At 38.3% G+C, this 23,855-nt stretch overlaps 1 protein-coding gene across 4 annotated transcripts in view; it reads right to left on the minus strand.

Annotated features, from left to right (window-relative positions):
• The window catches only part of TPK1 (thiamin pyrophosphokinase 1), a 344,701-nt gene that overhangs the window by 184,798 nt on the left and 136,048 nt on the right, over positions 1–23,855 (minus strand). For all 4 annotated transcript variants that reach the window (XM_082846614.1, XM_082846615.1, XM_082846613.1 and 1 more), the window contains one exon: positions 5,148–5,220. In XM_082846614.1, the coding sequence (XP_082702740.1) occupies positions 5,148–5,220 (73 nt within the window). The remainder of the gene's footprint in view (positions 1–5,147; positions 5,221–23,855) is intronic.

Here is a 23,855-nt window from a genome sequence, read left to right on the forward strand (position 1 = left end):
ATCCTTATCAAACTACCAGTGGCATTTTCCACACAACTAGAACAAAAAATTTCACTATCTGTATGGAAACACAAAAGACCCTGAATAGCCAAAGGAATCTTGAGAAAGAAAAACAGAGCTGGAGGAATCAGGCTCCCAGACTTCAGACTGTACTACAAAGCTACAGTAATCAAGACAGTATGGTACTGGCACAAAAACAGAAAGATAGATCAATGGAACAGGATAGAAAGCCCAGAGATAAACCCACGCACATATGGTCACCTTAGTTTTGATAAAAGAGGCAGAATATACAATGAAGAAAAGCCAGCCTCTTCAATAAGTGGTGCTGGGAAAACTGGACAGCTACATGTAAAAGAATGAAATGAGAACACTCCCTAACACCATACACAAAAATAAACTCAACATGGATTAAAGACCTTAATGTAAGGCCAGACACTATACAACTCTTAGAGGAAAACACAGGCAGAACACTCTATGACATAAATCACAGCAAGATCCTTTTTGACCCACCTCCTAGAGAAATGGAAATAAAAACAAGAATAAACAAATGGGACCTATGAAACCTAAAAGCTTTTGCACAGCAAAGGAAACCATAAACAAGACGAAAACACAACCCTCAGGATGGGAGAAAATATTTGCAAACGATTAATCTCCAAAAGGTTAAAAGGAGATTAATGCCCAAAAGGACAAAGGATTAATCTCCAAAGTTTACAAGCAGCTCAGGCAGCTCAATATCAAAAAAACAAATACTCCAATCCAAAAGTGGGCCAAAGACCTAAATAAACATTTCTCCAAAGATACACAGATTGCCAACAAACATGTGAAAGGATGCTCAACATCACTAATCATTAGAGAAATGCAAATCAAAACTACAACGAGGTATCACCTCACACTGGTCAGAATGGCCATCATCAAAAAATCTACAAACAGTAAATGCTGGAGAGGGGGTGGAGAAAAGGGAACCCTCTTGCACTGTTGGTGGGAATGTAAAGTGATACAGCCACTATGGAGAACAGTATGGAGGTTCCTTAAAAAACTAAAAATAGAACTACCATACGACCCAGCATATACTGGGCATATACCCTGAGAAAACCATAATTCAAAAAGAGTCATGTACCATAATGTTCATTGCAGCTCTATTTACAATAGCCAGGACATGGAAACAACCTAAGTGTCCATCGACAGATGAATGGATAAAGAAGATGTGGCACATATATAACAATAGAATATTACTTAGCCATAAAAAGAAACGAAATTGAGTTATTTGTAGTGAGGTGGATGGACCTAGAGTCTGTCATACAGAGTGAAGTCAGAAAGAGAAATACAAATATCGTATGCTAACACATATATACGGAATCTAAAAAAAAAAAAAGGTTCTGAAGGACCTAGGGGCAGGACAGGAACAAAGACGCAGACATAGAGAATGGACTTGAGGACACGGGGAGGGGGAAGGGTAAGCTGGGATGAAGTGAGAGAGTGGCATGGACATATATACACTACCAAGTGTAAAACAGCTAGTGGGAAGCAGCCACATAGCATAGGGAGATCAGCTCAGCACTTTGTGACCACCTGGAGGGGTGGGCTAGGGAGGGTGGGAGCAAGATGCAAGAGGGAGGGGATGTGGGGATGTATGTATATGTATAATTGATTCACTTTGTTATACAGCAGAAATTAATATTCCATTGTAAAGCAATTATACTCCAATAAAGATGTTAAAAAATTAAAAATTAAAAAATGTATACTTATTATTTAAGAAGAATAAATAACATTGAAAATATTAAATATTTTAAAAATTAAGTCAATGTATGAAAGTCATAAAATAAACTATTTCTTGTTAAAAAGAAAGAATGGCATATACCACATGCATCAAGGAAGTGGATCACAAGTAGTTGGACTATAACTACATATAATCAGTGTTTATTGTATCTATACGTTTAATATTAAAACAGGTTACATGGAGCTATCAGCATGGAAAAACACATTGATAGTTACAAGTCACACTGTCCTTCAACTGAAATTTCAAATTATGTCTTTGGCATGAATCCAATGGTACATCATTGCTCTCTAAAATATGCAGTTTTGGGGCTTCCCTGGTGGCGCAGTGGTTGAGAGTCCGCCTGCCGATGCAGGGGACACGGGTTCGTGCCCCGGTCCGGGAGGGTCCCACATGCCACGGAGCGGCTGGGCCCATGAGCCATGGCCTCTGAGCCTGCGCGTCCGGAGCCTGTGCTCCGCAACGGGAGAGGCCATGACAGTGAGAGGCCCGCATACCACAAAAAAAAAAAAGGACCACTATTTCTGTCTTGGGCTGGCTCTCTCGCATACATGTTTTCTTTTCCCTCCCTCTTTCCCCGGAAAGCAGCCTGCCATGCTGTGAGCAGCCCAATGGCCAGGAACTGATGTCTCCAACCAAGAGCCAGTAAGAAGTAACAGCCAGTAAAACCAACCAAGAACCACAGGAATAATCTTGGAAGAAATTTCTGTAGCCCCAGGGGTGCCTTGAGATGACGGAAAAACCAGGCTACATTATAACCTCATGAGAAACCTTGAGCCACTACCGCCCTATTATTAAGTGACTCCCGTATTTCTTACCCGGAGTCCCTGTGCAAGAGAAGAACTGTTTGCTGTTTTAAGCTGCTAAATTTTAGGGCAATTTGTTACACAGTAATAACTAACGAATACAGATGGCAAGAACTAGGGTATATTCTGTTTAAAAGCTGACAAACTAACTACTTGATATTTCAGCATTTTCAGAAATTAAGCAGGCAAACCAAGTAAAAGTCACGTATAGACCTGGATTTCTCCTATAATAAGAGTAAGAGGTACCTTGAGTAGTGTTGGAAGAAGCCAAATTCAAAAGGGTTAAGCAGTGAGTGACAGTAAGAAAATGAAATAAATTCAAATTTGTCCAGACCCCTCCCCATCTTGTCTCGTCCCAGAAACACGTAAGTCAATGATGTATCTATCAGGGGAAAAAAGTCATATGAACCAATGCTGGCTACGAATCGACTTTATGATTTTAACAAAACTTTAGCATTTTAAATTTCTTCCCTATTTTACTTTCTTCAATAGAGCCTCAGTTTCAGCTTCATTGATGATCCAAACCAGGTAGGAAAAAAAGTGTATTTTCCACTTTCAGTGGAAATAACCTCCTTTCATTTGTAACAGAGCAGCTTAAAGATTGCTTAAGGTGGAGATAATGGCTTATATGAATTGTGTGTGATGCTGCATTAACTTGTTGTCATTACCATCGTTATTAAAACTGCAGCCAAACATTCGCCATGTGCTCTACAGGGCACATTAGCTTATACAAGACATCACTGACGCCCTCTAAGAACAGATCCAAAGAGCTCAAAAGCAGTGAGTTCTCATCGATACATGAAAAAAAAAACCAACCTAGATTGTACTACATCAGCTTAGAAGCACGCAATGTAGGAATTAGAAGATTCGGTTAATCTTATTTTTCAAACAAAACCTTAACAAATAGAAGTTAGCTTTGGAGGTTCAAATCAAGAGTGAAGCAGGAAATATAAGGGAAATTCATCTAAAGGTATTAACTCAAAATTTTCCTTCACCCCCGAGCCATTCAGAAACAAAAAAAGCGGGCTTCCCATTCTTTCCTGCTATTTCCTCATCCTGTCAGATTGACACTTGCAGTCTTGGCAAGCTGGCAGCATTCAAGAGAGGGAGAGAACAGTCACATCTGGCCAGATCTTCAACTGGTTTCTGGGTCTGCTTGTCCCTGCCTCTCCTGCTGTTTCTTCTGCTCCCGAAAATATGATTAATGTCTATGAATTTGCAAAACTCTGCATTGTAAGCAAGGCTGAGGGCTTTCCATCCCAAGGAGGTTGAGGTATGGAGCTAATGAGAAGTGAGACTGTGGGGAATGAATAGAAACATGCCATTGTTAAAGTAATTGAGCATGAATATCAAACACTGACTTGGGAGCAGTCTTCATTTGCTGATGGAAAGGCTGATCAGCTGGTGGGTAGATGGGGTGTGCACAGATCTGCATTCACTGCTGGCCCCAGAATTTCCATCACAACAGCCTACACTTTATAACCTTGGTACCTTGTTTCCTCACCTAGATTCACGTTTCCCTTTTTTCTCTTTCTTTTCTTTTTCCTTTTCCCTTCTTTCCTTCTATCCTCCCCTGCCTCCCCCCCCCTCCTTCCTTCCTACAAAAGCTTTCCTCTTTCTTCTTTATGAATTAATCTCATCCATCCCAGAGCCTTATACAGAATTTAAAGTTTCTTTCAATAACTGCTGTTTCTTTACAAAATGCACAATTTACTAATGCCAGTTCAGAATAACACAGACGATGGTGTTGTGGCTAGAAGGACTGCTGAGGCTATCATTATCATTTTAAAAACCCTGCATTGTCCTCTAAAGCCAGTGAAAACTTGAGTGATTAATTAGTATAAGACACTCCTCTGTGTCTTTTATCATTCGCAATTAGATCATTTGTATGTTCTTAAGTGGCAAGGATCTTTGGAAGATGCGCACAATAGTGACAAAATGAACACCTTAATAAGCGGCACATTATTATTAATTTCAAGTTGTAATGAATAGTGTTATTCAGAACAGAGTAGTTCTGTTCTGACTAACACTATTATTTTAGTAATAGTTTCAAGAAAACTAATATTAAAAAAAATAACTGGTTCTAAAATTCTAGGTACTCACAATTAGGGATTTTTATAAAAATTCATTTACAAAGATGTTTTTCATTTACAATAAAATGGACAACATTTAAATGTACATCAATTGGGAATTGGTTAAGTAAAATACAATACATTCATTAAATGAAATTTTAAATGTGTGAAAAATACATAATTAATGAGGATGTAGACAATACAGTATATTTTTAATGAGGCATAAACTCATTTAAAATATACATGCTTAAAAGACTAAGCATTAATGTTTAACTGATGGGCACAGAAATTCTAAAATTGTGTTCCCACTTGTCATTTTCTAAATTTCCATTTGAATGTGTATGACAATTGCTAGAAAAAAACTTCTTAAGTAACAAAGTAACCAAACAATGAGTTTCTCAATCCCTACACATACACCCAGAAAACCAGGGAAAAAAACATAGGAAAAGCAATCACATGAGAAAGACCTTAAATATAGAAGTGTTAATGGTTTACCTTAATGGCGTAGTATTCTCTAACTTCAGGCCTAATAGAATCAAAGTCTCCACTGATGAATTCAGGCAGAAAGCTGAAAGAAAGAGTTCCAAGTAAGTCGACTATTTAAGGCTACTTAGTTGCTAACCTTTAAAGCTATGATTATTAAGGACCAGAGAGAGAGAGCTAATGTACTCAAAAGGAAAAAGCAACAGAGCCTATTTTCGGAGTGAATGGATGTTGCATCTTATATGCTTGGTTTCCATACAGTATGACTGAGGGCAACTCCACATACCCAACTAATGTGTCAACTTAGTCTATCAGTCAATATTTATCTTGCTTAAAAAAACATATAAAGGGGCTTCCCTGGTGGCGCAGTGGTTGAGAGTCCGCCTGACGATGCAGGGGACACGGGTTCGTGCCCCGGTCTGAGAGGATCCAACATGCCGCGGAGCAGCTGGGTCCGTGAGCCATGGCCACTGAGCCTGCGCGTCCGGAGCCTGTGCTCCGCAACGGGAGAGGCCACAACGGTGAGAGGCCCGCGTACCGCAAAAAAAAAAAAAAAAAAAATCCTACTGACGTATTTCTAGAAATAGGAATCTTCTAGATAGTTCTGCAATACCACAAAGGTCACGGTTACTAAATAAAGAGAATTTCCCCAAATGGATGTTTCTAATTATATCACTGTTACCTTATTTCTCTTCCCTACCATTTATATTTTTTCAGAACTCATTTTGGGAAACCTACCTTACTGTATCGACATAAGCCATCCTTTACTATTTTTTACGTAAAACATTGACATGACCTGGTAGAATTTCTTCCCACTTAAAACACCTAACTGTGGAGAAATAAAACTCCCCTGGACTTCTCAGTACTCTGGCCAAACGCTCTTGCTTTCTGAGCTGCCTAAGTACCTATGATATAAAGAAGAGAATAGTTGCTTTCATGTCTTCCAGAAATATTCTGCTCTTCATATACCATAAAAATTAGATCTAGCTTTTTACCTAATTGTCCTGATTCAGAATCATAATATAACTTCTATATGTCTTCTCAAGATGGCCAAATTGTTACATAAGGAACCAGGTTCCTAGTTAAAGGGAGACTGAATATTACTGCTGGGCATTATATGTCAAAAGAGATAAAGCCCCAGAACCTAGAGACATCTCTAGGTCATAAAAGCTAAGACACACGGAGCTATGTCGCTCCTGGAGAGATTTTACTGATATAAATTGTTAAATCGGTTGGGGTTAAGATTCAGGCCCATAAAATTTCCACCAGAGACTCTTTCAAGAGGGGAGAAGCACAGCTGCCACCTCCCACTTAATAAGTTAAGGGAAAATATCATATTTCCTTGTCTTTCACATATGGAGTATGCAGCTATTAGCACAGGACCATTGACCTATCATTGCAGGAGCCAAGGGATAAAAACTAGAGCACAGGAATTGATGCAATATCAAAATATAACTGGAAGTGGTGCAAAAGGCAAGGAAGGCCTTCATATCCAAGAGGAGGTTGATAGGATTCCATGAAAGTTAAAGTTAAATAAAGTATTTAATACTTGTTTCATCTAACTTTTATTAGAGGTAATAAGAACTCTGACTCAGAGCTTCTTGTGTACACATTCAGGATAAAATTAATAAGGAAGAGTATTTAAAAACCCATTACTAACCTTGTTCTTTCGTACCATGTTTTTAAGTTCTTAACCCAATTGGAAATAGGACTTCTTAGGTCAACTCAGTTAACTAGTCTATGTTGGACCAACTCTTCTTTGATCTATACATCTTCTTAGGACTAAATGGTTATGAGAAAATTCTACCACAGAGTTCTGTACCATATAAACTGCATAGTTTTGTCTTTTCATTAAACAATGATAGTTACTTATTAAAAATTTCAATCAATTGATTTCAGAAACATTCAGTGAACATCAGCCACGTGCAAAAAACAACAGTTCTCTCAGAATAAGGCAAAACTGGGAAGTAAAATAGGTTTCTAAATCACCTTGCCTGGTTTCAACATCTTCCTACAAACTTTTCTCCTCAAAACATCCCTACCATAGTATCTATGAATTTCAAAATTTCATTTTATACCTATTTTGGTAACTCCCTTATATCTTAATTAGGACTAGAGATAGACTATTAGTTCACATCTCTTTTTTTCTTCCTGTTGCAAAAATTAATTCATTTTCAAAGTTTCTTTCAAATGCCTCCACCTACCACCATTCAACCATACACAAGTTAAAACGCATATGGATCACAGAATATTCATGCTGCTTATGGTCTGAATGTTTATGTCCCCACAAAATTCATATTCATATGTTGAAACCCTAACACCTAAATTAGGAGGTGATCAGGTCAAGAGGGTGGAGCCCTCATGAATAGATGAGTGCCCTTATAAGAGAAACCCCAGAAAACTCTCCCCACTTCCATCACATGAGGACACAGCAAGAAGACAGCCATCTATCTGTCTAGGGGACAGATCTCACCATACAGTGAATCTGCTGGCACTCTGACCCAGAACTTCCCAGCCTCGAGAACTGGGAGAAGTAAGTGTTTGTTGTTTATAAACCATCCAGTCTATGGTATTCTGTTATAGCAACTTAAAGGGATTGAGACGTTGCTGGCAAGGATAAAAGGAATCAGTCCTCCAATACCTCCATTATCCTTTTAAAGGAATTGAAATCTATGAAGTCAAGTGAGTTTTGTGTGTCAAGTGAGTTTGGCCAGTACTTCACCATGTAAAGCAGTCATTTTAACTTAGGACTCTGGCTCTGTGCAGTCCAAACCACGTGACTTCCTAATAAGACCTACTCTATGTTCCTCCACAAACTTTAGTGCCTCAAATATCAAGAATCAATTTGGCAGTTTCCAAATACTACATTTTTTTGACAATAAATAAAATGAAAAATAAAAGCTGATAAATGTAGTCAGCTGAACATCTATCCCCTAGGATATATCATCTTAAAGAACATTAGATATTTTTCTTACTCTGCAATTAATGAAGGAAAGCAATCACATAAATTCACTTATATATTCATGTAAAATATTAACAGGAAAACAAAATTATATAAATAAAAGATAACCAACTTCAGTAAGTTTTTAATATAATTTTCTCCAGTATAACATAGATGCTTTTAAAATGAATGAGGATGCTTATTTCTAAAAAGACTCATAGCAAAAATATACCTGGTATACACGCTGAGATAACTAAAATAATTATAACATTTCCTGATATAATGCACTAGTTTTTGAATCTTCCTGAAATGTGCTTTTGGACGTTCCAATTAAAAGCCCACCTAACATTTTCTGAGGCACCTGTTGCCAAGGCGCCTGGGCATTCTGAAGAGGTACTTGTTGGGGATGACACTTCACAGATGTAGAGGAACTATATTATGATATAAAAGACAGTGTACACAGAAGATAATTTTCAAAACTATTTGGAGACTGACTGCACATAGCAACTGATGAAGAGTAAATGGATTTGTGTCACCAGTGATCACATTTCTGCCTACTGTTGATGTACATCACACCAGTGGACCTCTTCTTAGTATCCTCAGTCTACCAGCACCGACTCGTTAGTATTAATTAAAAGGTGTTACAAACTCTACAAAAATGGCATAGACTCTTGATATTTATATTTTAAATATTACTGCACTTGCTACTCACTAATGACAACGTAAGAGATCAAAAAGAGTTGAGATTAATTCATGAGCTAGAGATCCATCACATGTACTAACTGAGAGAAAGGCTGACACATACAGAAGATATACTTAACCACGGTGTGTTACAACACAACTACTGTCTTTCGTAAGACATTTTCTGACCACAGAGCCTTCTCTGCTCCCAAAGAAGATACAACCACTGCCTTCCAACTTCCATAGCAGTGAATCTCTTACTTTCCATTACATTTTAAGCAATTTTATAAATGTCTTTTAGCTTCTTCTAGACTAAGTTCTTGGAGCAGGAGATCTCTGATTGATCTTGGTATTCCCCAAAGCACCAAGTACACAGATGGTGACAATAATGTAATAAAGTGAAAAGGCAGAGAAGGAGAAGCAGGAGGGATGAGGGGATGAAAGGAAGAGAAGTGGGAGTAGGAGGGAAAAGGAGAAAAAGGAAGAGGGGCGGGGGAAGGAAGGGAGGACAAAAAGAGGAAGCAGAGTGAGGGGAGGGGAGGGAAAGAGTGGAGAGGGGGAAGTAGAAAAAAATGGTAAAAAGGGAAGAAAAAGGCCGGGAGAGGGAAGGAAGGGGAAGAAGGAAGTGGAAAAGAACAAGGAAAGAAACCTTCAATATGAACTTCTTACTACGCCTGCTCCCTAATTCTTAGCTTGTCCAAATTATTTCACTTCTCTGAGCCTCATTTCGTCTTATGTAAAATGAGGATATAATGTGGAGTGGTTGTGAGGATTAAGAGTTAACATATGTAAAGGACTTAGAAAATGCCCCGCATGAAGCAAGCAGGACTGAAGCCATTCAGTTAAAACAAAAGTCATTACTAGAGAAGCTAAGTAACTTGTCCGAGGTTAGAAGGCTAATAAGAGCTAGAACCAAATCTCACACCCAGGCAGCACCGTCTTTATTCTCTAACAGCTCTCCACAGCCTCCCAGATACATGCATTTACGAAATGGAGTAAGAGTTTCTTGTGGAGAAAGTTCTCTACATAACTGCATTATTCCCCTCCTGATTTTATTCATCAGTGTTAATTTGGTCAACCCGTATATATTAGAGAAGTACCACTGAGGCAGAAGGAAAGAAGGATTTGTGCTCATTGCTAAATAAAGGATAGGATCTTGATTAAAGGAATATGTTAGGAGGAGAAATTTTGAGAACATTGTTGAGAAAGATTATGGCTCCAGATACAAGAAAAAAGTAATGCTATCCAGTGTGAAGAAACAGGAATTGCTCATTCAAAGGTCTGAGCTAATATTCTCTGCAAAACTGCATAACTTAATTAATAGGCAGGAAAAAATCAAGGGTGATCTAAAATACAGTAAGTAAAAATGGTACCACTTTTGACTGTGTTTATAGATACAATCAGATTATTTTACTAAGTCCCGAATACAATAAAGGTATCAAAGGTATTTAAATACAGACGGTCCCTAACTTACAATGGTTCGATTTATTGACTTTAAGTGGTGTGAAAGCAATAAGCATTTAGTAGAAATCACACCTCAAATTTTGAATTTTAATGTCTTCCTAAGCTAGTGATATGACATACTCTCTTGGAGATGCTGGGCAGCCACAGGATCACACGGGTAAACAACTGACACACAATAATTCTCTTTTTCATTTTCAGTACAGTACTCAATAAATAAATTACATGAGACATTCAACACTTTATTATAAAACAGACTTTGTGTCAGATGATTTTGTCCAACTGTAGGCTAATGTTAAGCGTTCTCTGAGTTGAAGGATTACCTTGCCTGGCATAGGAACGTTTTCTTGCTACACTTCCATTAGAATATGCAACTTAACTTCTCACAAAATCTTGGCCCTTATTTGAAATCTGCCCTACTTGTATATCCAACCAGAGCTGCATGGTAATCAAGCAGCAGTGTGAGTACCAAGTTACTCCATACCATAAGCTATCAATCCCTAGGTATGCTCTGCTTATGCTTCTAGGTTTATGATTTATTTTAATGAATAGAGAAGTGGTAAAGAGAGGCACAATTATGAAATCATATGAGGCTTTGTGACAGCATTTTTCATTCTAGGCAGGAAACAAACAAACAAATGAATAATTCAGCTCTGTAACCGAGCGCTCTGACTCAAAATAAACAACGCAAATTTTATGGATCAGTAAAATGTTAAAATATATAGACAGCTACTACTGCCCATGCTATGGGAATTACCTCTCAACTGCAACAACTTGGAAAATCAGACAAAATATGTTAAACAATGGTATTCAGACAGTGCAAAGCAGGCAGCTCAGGACAGCTGCTGATAAGAAAAGGGAAACAAATAAGATGAGCCCCTATTATTCCTCAGCTTTCTTTCTGAAGACAATTTCTGTCTCAGAGCACAAGGAGGGAAAACCCAGAGAGCTGCGGCCTCCCTAACGCGAGGGGACCAAGATTAATTTTAAGGAAAGGCGAAGAGCCTGAAAATGCAGGAAATGGAACCATACAGAGAAAGAGAGCTCTAGAAAGCCTCACTCCTGGGGAGGGTGCTGTGAAGACCGTTGAAATGATAATAAAGGATTTAGAATGTACATAAACTTAGTTGATAAAGCAGTGGCAGGGTTTGAGAGGATTGACTCTAATTCTGCAAGACGTTCTACTGTGGGTAAAATGCTATCGAACAGCACTGCATGCTACAGAGAAGTCATTCATGAAAGGAAGAGTCCACCGATGTGGCAAACTTCATGGCTGTCTTATTTTAAGAAATGGTCACAGCCACGCGAACGTTCAGCAACCACCACCCTCCTCCGTCAGCAGCCAGCACCACCGAGGCAAGACCCCCCCAACAGCAAAAAGATTATGAGTCACTGAAGGCTTAGATGATGGCTAGCATTTTTTAGCAAAAGAAATTTTTTTATTTAAGATATAGACATTGTATTTTAAGACATAAGGCTATTGTGCACTTAATAGACTACAGTATAGTGTAAACGTAATTTTTATATGCACTGGGAAACTTAAGAAATCCATGTGACTTGCTTTATTACAACATTTGCTTTATTGCAGTGGTCTGGAACCAAACTCACAGTATCTCTGAGGTATGCCTGTATTTATAGAACACTCCAGCCAACAAGAGCAGGTATGTACATTCTTTTTCAACTGCACGTGGAATATTCTTCAAAACAGACCATATTCTAGGCCAGGGGTCAACAAATTTTTTTCTTAAGGACCCAGACAGTCAGTATTTTAGCTTCTATGGACTATAATGTCTCTGTCTCAGTTACTTAACTCTGTCATGATAGCAAGAAAGCAGCTGTAGAAAGATGGAAAACAACGGGCACTGCTGTGTTCCAATAAAACTTTACTTCTAGGCAGCTGACCTGCAAGCTACAGTTTGCCAACTCCTGCTGTGGGCCAAAAATAAGACTCAATAGATGTAATGGTACTGACATCATACAAGGTTATGTTCCATGACACACAATATTCTTTCTTTTCTCACTTGCTCCAAATCATCAACTCTAAATCAGTACTTCCTGGGATGAAGTATGATCACTAAGAGAATAAGCTTGAGACTTTAAAATCTCCATTTATATACAGAATGAAATTGTTACTAATTAAAAATCAATCATGTCATTAAAGTAGCTTGTGGATTTCAATTTTTCTAAATATATTTTATCCTACTTATAATTCACACTAGCTTAATTGCCCCACTAAATTATATAATTATGTATTATATTTAACATTTATTTATATATACATAATGCAAATATAACCAATTTAATTTTATAATATTTTAGAGTTCAGGTGCACCTCAAATTTTGAAAAATACACATTTTAGAAAATAATTTTCTCATTGACAAATGTATCATTTCAACTGTGAATCAAGACCCAAAGTGTTACAGTGAACATTATCCTTTAAAGTAATAATTTAACAGCAATTTTATAAATCACATATTTAATCAAAAAGCTTAATATTTAGTATAACATTTGGTAAGACGTTACTACAATTGTACCAAGCATATATCAGATGCTACTTCAGAAATCATTTTACTGCCTCCCAATGCTGGCAGCTTAATGTTATACATGCAGGTGGTGAAATGTGTTGCCGGTGGCTTTCATGACACATGGGAATGGATTTTCTCTACACAGAAGGATAAACTGGGTCCTCCCTTGTGGCTCTGCTAGATTTTCAAAGCTCAGATAACACTACATAACCAACCAGTAGTTTTGGGAGTGAGACTATTTCCATTCCAGAGAACCAGTTTACATGTTTAATTAATGACCTGTCTAGTTGGCACCAAAGAAGGACGAGATATAAAGAAGAAAAAAAATAATGAATTCAACAGCAAAATCTAAGGTAAAAAGAGTTCAGAAGAGAAGTAGTTTTAAAATTTAATATCAACTCTATGCCCGAAATGTACTGTTTCCTTTGCTCCACAAAGAGTTGAAGAAAGATGAAAACACTAAGAAATGAGAACGACAGAAGTAAAATTTATACAATATTTACACTAAAAATATGGAGACCAGAGTCTGCACATACTGAATCACATAATACACATCAAAGACAATAAACAAGTCATTAAAAAAATTTTATATATTGCATATAACCTAGCAAGTTTCCTCTGAGGTGAATGATGTGTCAAGACCTAAAGAAGAGGTTTTGTGAAAAGACAGTTTTTCTACTAAATCATATTTATTCAGTGGGTTTCCAGAAAACAAAATTTATAATATAAACTATACTCAAGCACATAGCGTCTTGTCATTTTATTCACTTTCATCATTCCTGCAAGATGCTATTCTTAAAAGACTCATTATCAAGTTTTAGGATGGAAATGAGGTTTTTGGATAAGAGATAGAGAGACTGGGTCACGATTTATACAATGCTAACTGCTGCCCAACAATGCACATGGCGAGGACAATGATTTAGTGTGAAACTCTTCTAACAAGGCACCACATTTGAGGAACATCTATTCCTGAGACTGACTAGTCATTAAGGCATCTATAAAATGGTTCAATCCATCTTTTGAAACTTCTCTCTCAACATTCTCCATAAACAGGAAACAATTTTAATTTTGAAAGACTAAAATCAATATTTAAGTCTCAGAAATTTGATTTCGTCTTAATACCACTGGTTAAGGCAAAATAATAAGAACTAGAGTTTTAGACAGTTGGAGTTTAAGATTACAGAATATTTCAGTGCCCAAGTTCAGCTGAAAGTTGTAAATGCAGAGAGAGCGCTGAGGAGAGGTCAGAGGTAAAATGATATACTCGTGAATCTTCCATACATGGGATATTTATCAAAGATTTATTAAATATATACAATGTGTGCCACGCTGCAGATACCAAAGTTACAGATCCAAACAGTTCAAAGTCTAAGCATGGATATTATAGAAGAGGATCACTGACACTCCGTCAAGCACAGAATGCAACAGAAGAACACAGACTTGCCAGACTAGGGGAAGGGAAGCCAAGGCTTGATAACAGGTGGTCCTGCATGAAAAGTTATAAATGAGTGAGATCATGACAAGAGGACGAGAGAGAAACATAATGCCCGCATTCAGGCAATGGAAAGAAAAAAAGTCGGAAGAGGTGAAAGAAAAGTTAGGAAATGAAGGAAAAGCATGCGTATATACTCCACGAGGTCACTGCCTCATTTCTTAGATGACAGGGGATTTGTCTTTCAGTCACCTGCATTCACATGCGGCTGGCGATGACACCATCTTTAAAACACGGGAGAATGACTTAGTGCCTCTTTTAGCTTCAGAACAGGGCTTTGCACACTAAATGCAATAAAGGTTGCACAATTAAATATTTCCTCTGGCTCTTAGTATTAGGTCACTTTCCCCTCCTGCCCTTTTCTGTAATTACTTATTTTCCAAAAGTGGTGAGGAGAGGAAAGGAATGAGAGAAGTTATTTGAATAGAAAGTAAGCTATGGGATTATTTTCCTAGAAGGCAGTAGTGGTAGGGGTGCAGGGTAGTGCCAGAAAATGTTATGTATATTGAGGGGAATCATGCTAAGCTCGATATAATGCAGAGTGGAAGGCTTCATCTTGTCTTATTTACAAACATGAAAGAGCCCCAAAGCATATATATGGGTTAATGCCAATTCTTCACCTTAATATAAAAGGCTAGCTCACTGAGAGTGACTTACTTTGTGTAATTTATTTGCTTTATGCTTCTCTCTGTGATTCAGTGGAGACATAATACACAGAATTCAATAAATACAGCTAGTGATAGATGCCACTAGGGTCACTAATAGGTTGCCTGCTCCTCCCACATTTTCCAAAGCCAAGCATAATAAGCTGCCTTGCTAACCATTCTGCTAGTATAGTGTTCTTAATTCTTATTCTTCCTTTTTCCCCACAGCTTCCCTCATAATAGGAATTAAACCTTATTTAAGAAAATGACAAAAGAATTTAAGGCATATGCTGACCTGCTAAAGTAAATACTGCGTTTCGTATCCTTGCAAATTTCTGTTTTTACCTTGCTGCTTCTATCCATTATACATGAATGTGTGAACCATTACCCTAAAAGACAGGGACTAGAGCTCAGGAAGTACTCTACAGCACTTAGTAATGATTTCTGTCTTATAGGAATCGGAAAGAATTGATAAGCTGATGATAATGGCTTAGGTATAGGTCACCTTGAAATCACAGAATCATTAGAAGATGAGTATTAACAAATGTAAAAAGCATATTATGGAAAACATTTAGAAGAAATATAAAAGACAAAGGGTGACCATCCGTGTTCAAATAAAGTTGACACCAACAGTTGATTCAAATAGAAATAAAATCAAATAGGAAAAATCAAATAAAAGATATGATACAAAGAGAAGGAATTTGTGTTAATGTGTGTGTATGTATAATTTATCATCATTATATAGGTATGTATGTGTATATATAGCTTTTACGTTTTCAATCTTCAAAGCCTCCATACTGCTATATTGCTAAATCCAATGATCAATTCTCCCATGTTACTTTATCCATCAGAAGCACATAACAGAACTGACTGCTCTCTATTCCTTGATCCCCTTTCTTCATTTGATTTAAGAACTATGGTTCGGGCTTCCCTGGTGGCGCAGTGGTTGAGAGTCCGCCTGCCGGTGCAGGGGACACGGGTTCGTGCCCCGGTCCGGGAGGATCCCACGTGCCGCGGAGCGGCTGGGCCCGTGAGCCGTGGCCGCTGAGCCTGCGCGTCCGGAGCCTGTGCTCCGCAACGGGAGGGGCCACAACAGTGAGAGGCCCGCGTACGGCAAAAAAAAAAAAAAAAAAAAAACGAACTATGGTTTCCTGGTTTTCCCTGTAAGTCACTGGTTACTCCTGCTCTGTCTACATGATAGTTCTTACACTTCACTTGGATTTAACACTGGAGTGCCCACAGCTCAGTCCCTGGACCTCTTTCCTCTTCTGTCTGCACTTACTACTAGGTTATCTTACCAAGTCGTTTGGCCTTAAATGTCCTCTGTATACTGATGGCTCTGAAGCTTATATGTTCCCTCAACTCCAGACTCAGGTATTGAACATTCTACTCAACATTAGATGTATAACAAACACCTCAAACTCCACACATGTTATCACTGAATCTCTGCTCCTTTCCCCACCAACGCTGTCCCCCTTACAGTCTTCCAAATCTCATTAAACGAAAAATCAATCTTCTCTAGTTGTTCAGGCCAAAATCCTTAGACTCATCCCTGATTCTTCTTTTTTCCTCTTCTTAAATGGTTTGTCAGCAAGTTCTATAGACTCTTCTTGCAGAAGTATTCTGAATCTTGCTCTTTCTTACCATCTTCCAAGCTAGAATGCTGATAAGACAGCGTAGACCAATCCTCTGCTCAATACTGCCCAACGGCTTCCCATCTCACTGAGAGTAAATCATTAGTATTACCTACAAAGGCCCTACAAGATCTACCCTCCGTTAACTTTCTAACCGCTGTCTCCCTAATAAGCTTCCGCCTCATACCTGTGGCAGACAGTTTGCAAAATTATCCATAATTATTTTCCCCCTCCATCTACACTCCTTTTTAAGGTGACTGTCCAGATCCTCCCAGCAAGAGGTGCTAACACAAGCCTATTTCTCCCCCACTTGAATTTGTATTAACCTGGTGACTTACTGTGACTGACAAAATACAGTGGAAATGGTGATGGCTTGGCAGGTATGAACCAAGGCCTCCAGTGGAGCTGCAGCCTTCCCTTTGCTCTCCCGGAACCCTCCCCTGTCGCCATGAGAAGAATTGCGGGCAAGCCTGAGGCTGAAGGATGGAGGGTAAGACAGCAGAGTCAGGTGACCCAGGTTATAGGCAGCCAACCTTCAAATACGTGAGCAAGTCCTGTCTCCAAGCTAACGTCATGGGCAGAAGTGCCTACCCAACCCGCATGACTGACACGAGCGAGCCCAGGCCTGCCTAGCTGTCCCTAGGATTGGAAACAATAAATCATTGTTCTTTAAAGCCACTAAATTTTGTGGTGGTTTGTTATTAAATGACACCAGTCTCAGGTGTCAGACTGTCCACAAGGCATTCCCTCACTCCCTCTGCCTACCCTGCTCTTCCTGTGGATCCCAAGTGGCCCACCGCTTCCCCTCCTACAGGGCTTAACTCAGAAGCCACATTCTCAGTGAGGCCTCTTCCCTTTAGTTTCTACCACCCTACCGCAAAATGTGCTACCCCTTCTCCTGCTTTTGTTCTCCGTATCGCTAGTAATATACTTTATATTCTCATTATTGATCTGACTTCTTGCCTGACTCCATGAAACGTCAAGGAAATCAGGCATTCCATTCCCTGCTGCATCCCCAATTCCTACAATAACGTCTTCCACATGGAATGACTGTATAATACAAAACATGCTGAAGTAACAATTGAACACAATTTCCTGCATCACACAGCAATAAATTAACAAAGCTGGCAAGAGTGGAGAGAAATGTGTATGATCTTACATTGTTGATATAAGCACAGATAAGCACAAATCTTCTGGAAAGCAAACTATCAACCTGAATTTAAATTTTTTAATTCATAAGTTTTGACCTCATATCTAAATTCCCAGGAATCTATTTTAAGAGCCAGGAACTTAGGTAAGTTTTGTAGGTAAAACTTTGTACAAGTTTTACTCATCAGAGTTATAAAAAATCACGAACAATAAACATTCCTGATATATGGAGAATGGTTGATAAATAAGAACATAACAAAATTTATATTTAATGATATGATAATGTGTTCACAATACAATACTGATAAAACAGGTATGATATAAAATAATATATGCATAAAAATTCCTATTTTATCACATATGCACACATATATACACTCAACAAAAGAAACAAGCTTAGAAAAATAAGAATTGAAAAAAGTGTGTAAAAATATAAACAGTAAGAATCTAGGTGATTTCAGGTAATTTTTATTTTTCACTCTGTATCATACTGTATTCTCCAAGTTCACTGTAATGAACTTGAATTACTTCTGTAAGTGGGAGGGTGGATTGGGGTAGGGGAGAATGTGCCTTTAAAAAAAAAAAGGAATATATAAAGGTAAAAACAAAAAACCAAAGGCAAATACTAAATAATTCAGATTTGATTCATTTAAACTAATTTATTTTTGTATTGTTATTATTTATGACTACTTTAAAAAGCACCTGAATACAGTTTTGTTTAAAATTGAACAACTAAGGACAGCTTGGTTCAGACTTCTGCTGTATGGTTTGGCTAAAATCTCTGGTTTTGGTAACTTCTGCCACCTGTATCCTAACATGATTCCATCCTACTAAAAGCATGAGAATGCATCAGTGCAGTGCAAGAGCATCACTGCTTTTTCCCAGTGTATCAGAAGTATACTTCAGAGAACAACTGCCACACAGAGGAAAGTCACTATGAACACCCTACTACTGGTAATAGGGCTCATAAGGCTACACAGCTATGTGAAAATGTCCTTCCCACTGACTGATGTAATGCTAAGATGACAGAAACTATAGTTGTTTTTCTTGTTCCTAACACATGGAACTGTTCTCCAGTTACTAATAACCTACTAATTTACAGCCTAGCAGGAAAAAAATTAAATACACACTAGAGGCCGCTAGTGATAAATAAGTGAATTTTGCATGAAGGAAAAAACATGATGATAGTTGTACAAAGAAGACTGCACTCTAAGCTTCTCGGCTTCAGCTGCCTTTTTAAATACTATGCTTCAAGTCAGAAAACATTTTTTTCCTGTATATAAATTTGTCAATATATATATATATGTATATATATATATTTTTTGGCGTTGCGCGGGCCTCTCACTGTTGTGGCCTTTCCCGTTGCGGAGCACAGGCTCTGGATGCGCAGGCTCAGCGGCCATGGCTCACGGGCCCAGCCGCTCCCCGGCATGTGGGATCTTCCCAGACCGGGACACGAACCCGTGTCCCCTGCATCGGCAGGCGGACTCGCAACCACTGCGCCACCAGGGAAGCCCTGTCAATATTTTTTAATAAAGGAATACATCTGAAAAAATATCATCTAAAAAAGACAAACCAAGGAAATTCTGTAAACAAAACAAAACACTATATTATTGTATTTTTAAAGCAAAACCGTGCTCTCAAATAATGAAACCTTTTTACATATTACAAAAAAAAAAATTGTATTCTCTTAAACTCAATTGTCACAAAGATCCAGATCAGGTAAAGAAATACCTATGTTGTGCAATGTAGTTTGTCTTAGTAATAGTTCACTAAGAGAAACTTGTTTTTAAATGCAAAACGTATCTTTAAAAAATTACCCCCCCCAGAAAAATCATTAATCCTAAGAGTGGGATTTAAAAGAGTTTACTTAGAAAAAAATATATGATAACATGAAGTCAGGGAAAATACACAGAATCCTCTGACTACAAGTTTTTATAAAATTAAGGAAGTGTACATGGTACACTTTTTTTTAAAACTTGGGAGGAACATTATTAAATTTCTCTGAATGTATGAAAGGTATTTTCATATGCATGACAGGTAACCATTTAATTCACTGTCATTAAGACCAGGAAGAATAAAAAAAAATCTCATAACTAGGGGTATTTTACATGACACTAAATATTAAGGTTGGGAGGTGCATTGGAATGAAAAGTATGAAGGAGATTGATAAAGACCACTAGACTGTCCTAGGGCATGATGGCAGCCAAAGAAAGATGCTGTGGATGGGTATCCGTAGGAAGCGTTTGGTTTCGTTTATCTGTGTTTGCATTTGGCCCTTCCTACCCCTGTTTACAGAAGCTGACATGTTGTGAGTCTTGATGCTAGGCACAGCCCACTCCAGAAACAGACAGGACTCCCACCCCCTTGAGAAACAAGGGCAGGGGCAGATAGTCCCTTAACCACGTCCACTCGGTCAGTCAATCATGTGCTCTTACGCAAGGAACGAGAGACTGTTGAGAATTCATCTGCAGCACGCAGTGCCGGGCTCACAGAGGCTGACTGCAAGCCTCTTCTGGTTCTTAGAACACAAACATAGCTGTAGATCTGGTTTCCAGTTTCCTGCCTACTTCCCAAACCCAACCCCCTCAAGCTTCTCACTTATTCTATCAATTATAATACGGTTGCAGAGTTTTGTTGTTGTTGTGTAAATTGGTCAGAGTTTTTTTCTGTTCTTTACAACCAAGAACCCAGGAACACAAAAAATTTAAATAGAAAGAAATGAAATTGAGTTATTTGTAGTGAGGTGGATGGACCCAGAGTCTGTCATACAGAGTGAAGTAAGTCAGAAAGAGAAAAACGAATACCGTATGCTAACACATATATCTGGAATCTAAAAAAAAAAAAAATGGTCATGAAGAACCAAGGGGCAAGATGGGAATAAAGATGCAGACCTACTAGAGAATGGACTTGAGGATATGGGGAGGGGGAAGGGTAAGTTGTGACGAAGTGAGAGAGTGGCATGGACGTATATACACTACCAAACGTCAAATAGATAGCTAGTGGGAAGCAGCCGCATAGCACAGGGAGATCAGCTCTGGTGCTTTGTGACCACCTAGAGGGGTGGGATAGGGAGGGTGGGAGGGAGACGCAAGAGGGAAGAGATATGGGGATATATGTGTATATATAGTTGATTCACTTTGTTATACAGCAGAAACTAACACACCATTGAAAAGCAATTATATTCCAATAAAGATGTTAAAAAAAAAAAGGAAGCTCCTAACAACATTAACAGAAGAGCTGTTAGTGTCATTCTCTAATTCTCCTCTTGAAAAAAAAATTTAAGAATGACTTTACTGGGTCAGAAATATGCTTTCATACTTAATCTATGATAGAAAAATACATCAAATTTTTATGGAAGATCATGCCTAATCATGTTTTTTTTAATCTATGCTTTTCTTATTTTTTTCTTTTCAATTTTATGTATGTATTTATTTATTTAAGCTGCATTGGGTCTTCGTTGCTGCACACGGGCTTTCTCTAGTTGTGGCGAGTGGGGCTACTCTTCCTGATGTGCGCGGGTGTCTCATTGAGGTGGCTTCTCTTGTTGCAGAGCATGGGCTCTAGGCACGCTGGCTTCAGTAGTTGTGGTGCACAGGCTCAGGAGCTGTGGCTTACAGGCTGTAGAGTGCAGGCTCAGTAGTTGTGGCGCATGGGCTTAGTTGCTCAGCAGCGTGTGGGATCTTCCTGGACCAGGGCTTGAACCTGTGTCCCCTTCATTGGCAGGCAGATTCTTAACCACTGCACCACCAGGGAAGTCCCCTAATCATGCTTTAATAACCATTAAGCACAGAGTGAACTAGTTACTGGGGGTGAGGAAGAGAAAAAGCCAATAAGCCTTCACTGGGGTTACAGGCCGGTGGGACACGCAAACAGGTGATTTCAGCGTGTTGTGATAAATGCTATGACAAGTTAAGGGAAGCACTGGATAAAAGACCATCAAGGAAGGACAAACAGAGTAAAAGAGACTTGGAATAACTGAACCTAACCTGGTAAAGTAAGAAATCTAGTCAACAAATAACTTTAGTTCATTCAGGATTTATCATTTACTGACTTACCTGTAGGAAAAGTATTATTATTTTCAGGGAAAACTATCTAAAAGGAGCAATCCTTCTCAATTAAAAATGTTTATTTGTCATCTATTATTTGTCAAACCTCATCCTGGGTACTAGTGTTATTTCCAAAGATGAATAAAACGAGAACAAGGAATTCTGTACAATGAAGTAGAAACACTCATAGAAATTTTCAACATAATCTGGAGTGACAGTAAAGGGCTGCTTAGAGAATCTGTGCCTGACTTAGATATGGAAATTGCTAGTTACCAGGAAACAAGACATGAGCCAAGTTTTTAAAGATAAGGATTGCAACACTTAGAAGGAAGCAAAAGAAAGATTTTTGTAAATGAATTTTTAAAAGAAGGGTTTTTTTTTATAGTTTTCATAAATGAATCAGATATAGTGTTCTGTTAAAAAGTATCTTCATTTGGGCTTCCCTGGTGGCACAGTAGTTAAGAATCCGCCTGCCAATGCAGGGGACACGGGTTAGAGCCCTGGTCCGGAAAGATCCCACATGCCGCGGAGCAACTAAGCCCGTGCGCCACAACTATGGAGCCTGCGCTCTAGAGCCTGTGCTCCACAACAAGAGAAGCCACCAGAATGAGAAGCCCATGCACCGCAACAAAGAGTAGCCCCTGCTCTCCACAACTAGAGAAAGCCCGCACACAGCAACGGAGACCCAATGCAGCCAAAAATAAATTAATTAATTAAGACAAACAAAAAAAGTAACTTCATTTGATGTTAAAACTAATTCCTTGACATTTAAAAAAATTCTTATTGAATATAGTTGACTTACAATGTTACGTTAGTTTCAGGTGCACAGCAAAGTGATTCAGCTATATATATATATATATATATATATATATATATATATATATATAAAAAGTTATTTTCCATTACAGATTATCAAGACATATTGAGTATGGTTCCCTATGCTATACAGTAGGTTCTTGTTGGTTATCTATCTTATATATAGTAATGTGTATATTTTAATCCCAAACTCCTAATTTATCCCTCCCCCTCCTTTCCCCTGTGGTAACCATAAGTTTGTTTTCCATGTCTGTGAGTCTGTTTCTGTTTTGTAAATAAGTTCATTTGTATCATTTTTTAGATTCTACGTATAAGCAATATCATAAGATATCTGTCTTTGTCTGACTTACTTCACTTAGTATGATATGATGGTCTCTAGGTCCATCCATGTTGCTGCAAATGGCATTATTTCATTTTTTTTATGGGCCAGTAATATTCCATTGTATATGCAGACCACATTTTCTTTACCCATTCATTTGTCAATGGACACTTAAGTTGCTTCCATGTCTTAGATTATTATAAATAGTGCTGCCATGAACACTGGGGTACATGTTGACATTTCAATGGGCATTCCAATGGTGTTTTAAACAATATGCTGAGTAGGAGACCAATATGGCACAAATATTTTAAATAATCACTGACAAAGAGTGTTAATGCTTAAACAACCTCCTCCTTCATGGCTCCTCTAGCCCTAAGTTGCACACCCCCGCTGTCAAGCACCCCTACAGGTATTCAGCAGAAATGGATGGACCCTGATATCCAAGGTCAAAAATAAAGAGCTCACTGGTCTAAATCCCGTGGTGAGAGACAACACCTTCTTTCCCATAGTCCAAGCAGAAGCACTGCTCATCTCACTTGACAAAAAGTAATAAATGCAATTCTAGATCACAGAGTTTAGAGAGTAAGTCAACGTTTTTAATAATCATGATTTTTCATTCTAGCTCCTTTCAGTCTGTGCATTTACAGATTAATGTCCTCTTGCTCATTATTTAGGTTCCCTTCCTTTCTCTAGGTCTCCTCTACTTCCTAAGGCAAATAATACCCAAGAGTTAAACAACTATGATATAATAATGTATGTGTGTGTATATACATAGATACACACATATATACATATAAGTACACATACATACACACAGTGATCTTTTTCTTATGGTGGTAAAATATTTTCTTGTTGTATTTTAGATGCCCTTTCTCAGATTCTTTAGCATATTCTTGAACCCTCTGGCTACAGAGGCAAAACTGAAGTTTTCAAGGAATACAACTCTCAGATCTAAAACATAGGTTTGCAAGTGATAGCTCAGTGCTCATGTTGGTGTAACTGCCATTT

Source organism: Leucopleurus acutus (genome assembly GCF_964270905.1).
Source record: "Leucopleurus acutus genome assembly, chromosome: 9".
NCBI lineage: Eukaryota > Metazoa > Chordata > Mammalia > Artiodactyla > Delphinidae > Leucopleurus > Leucopleurus acutus.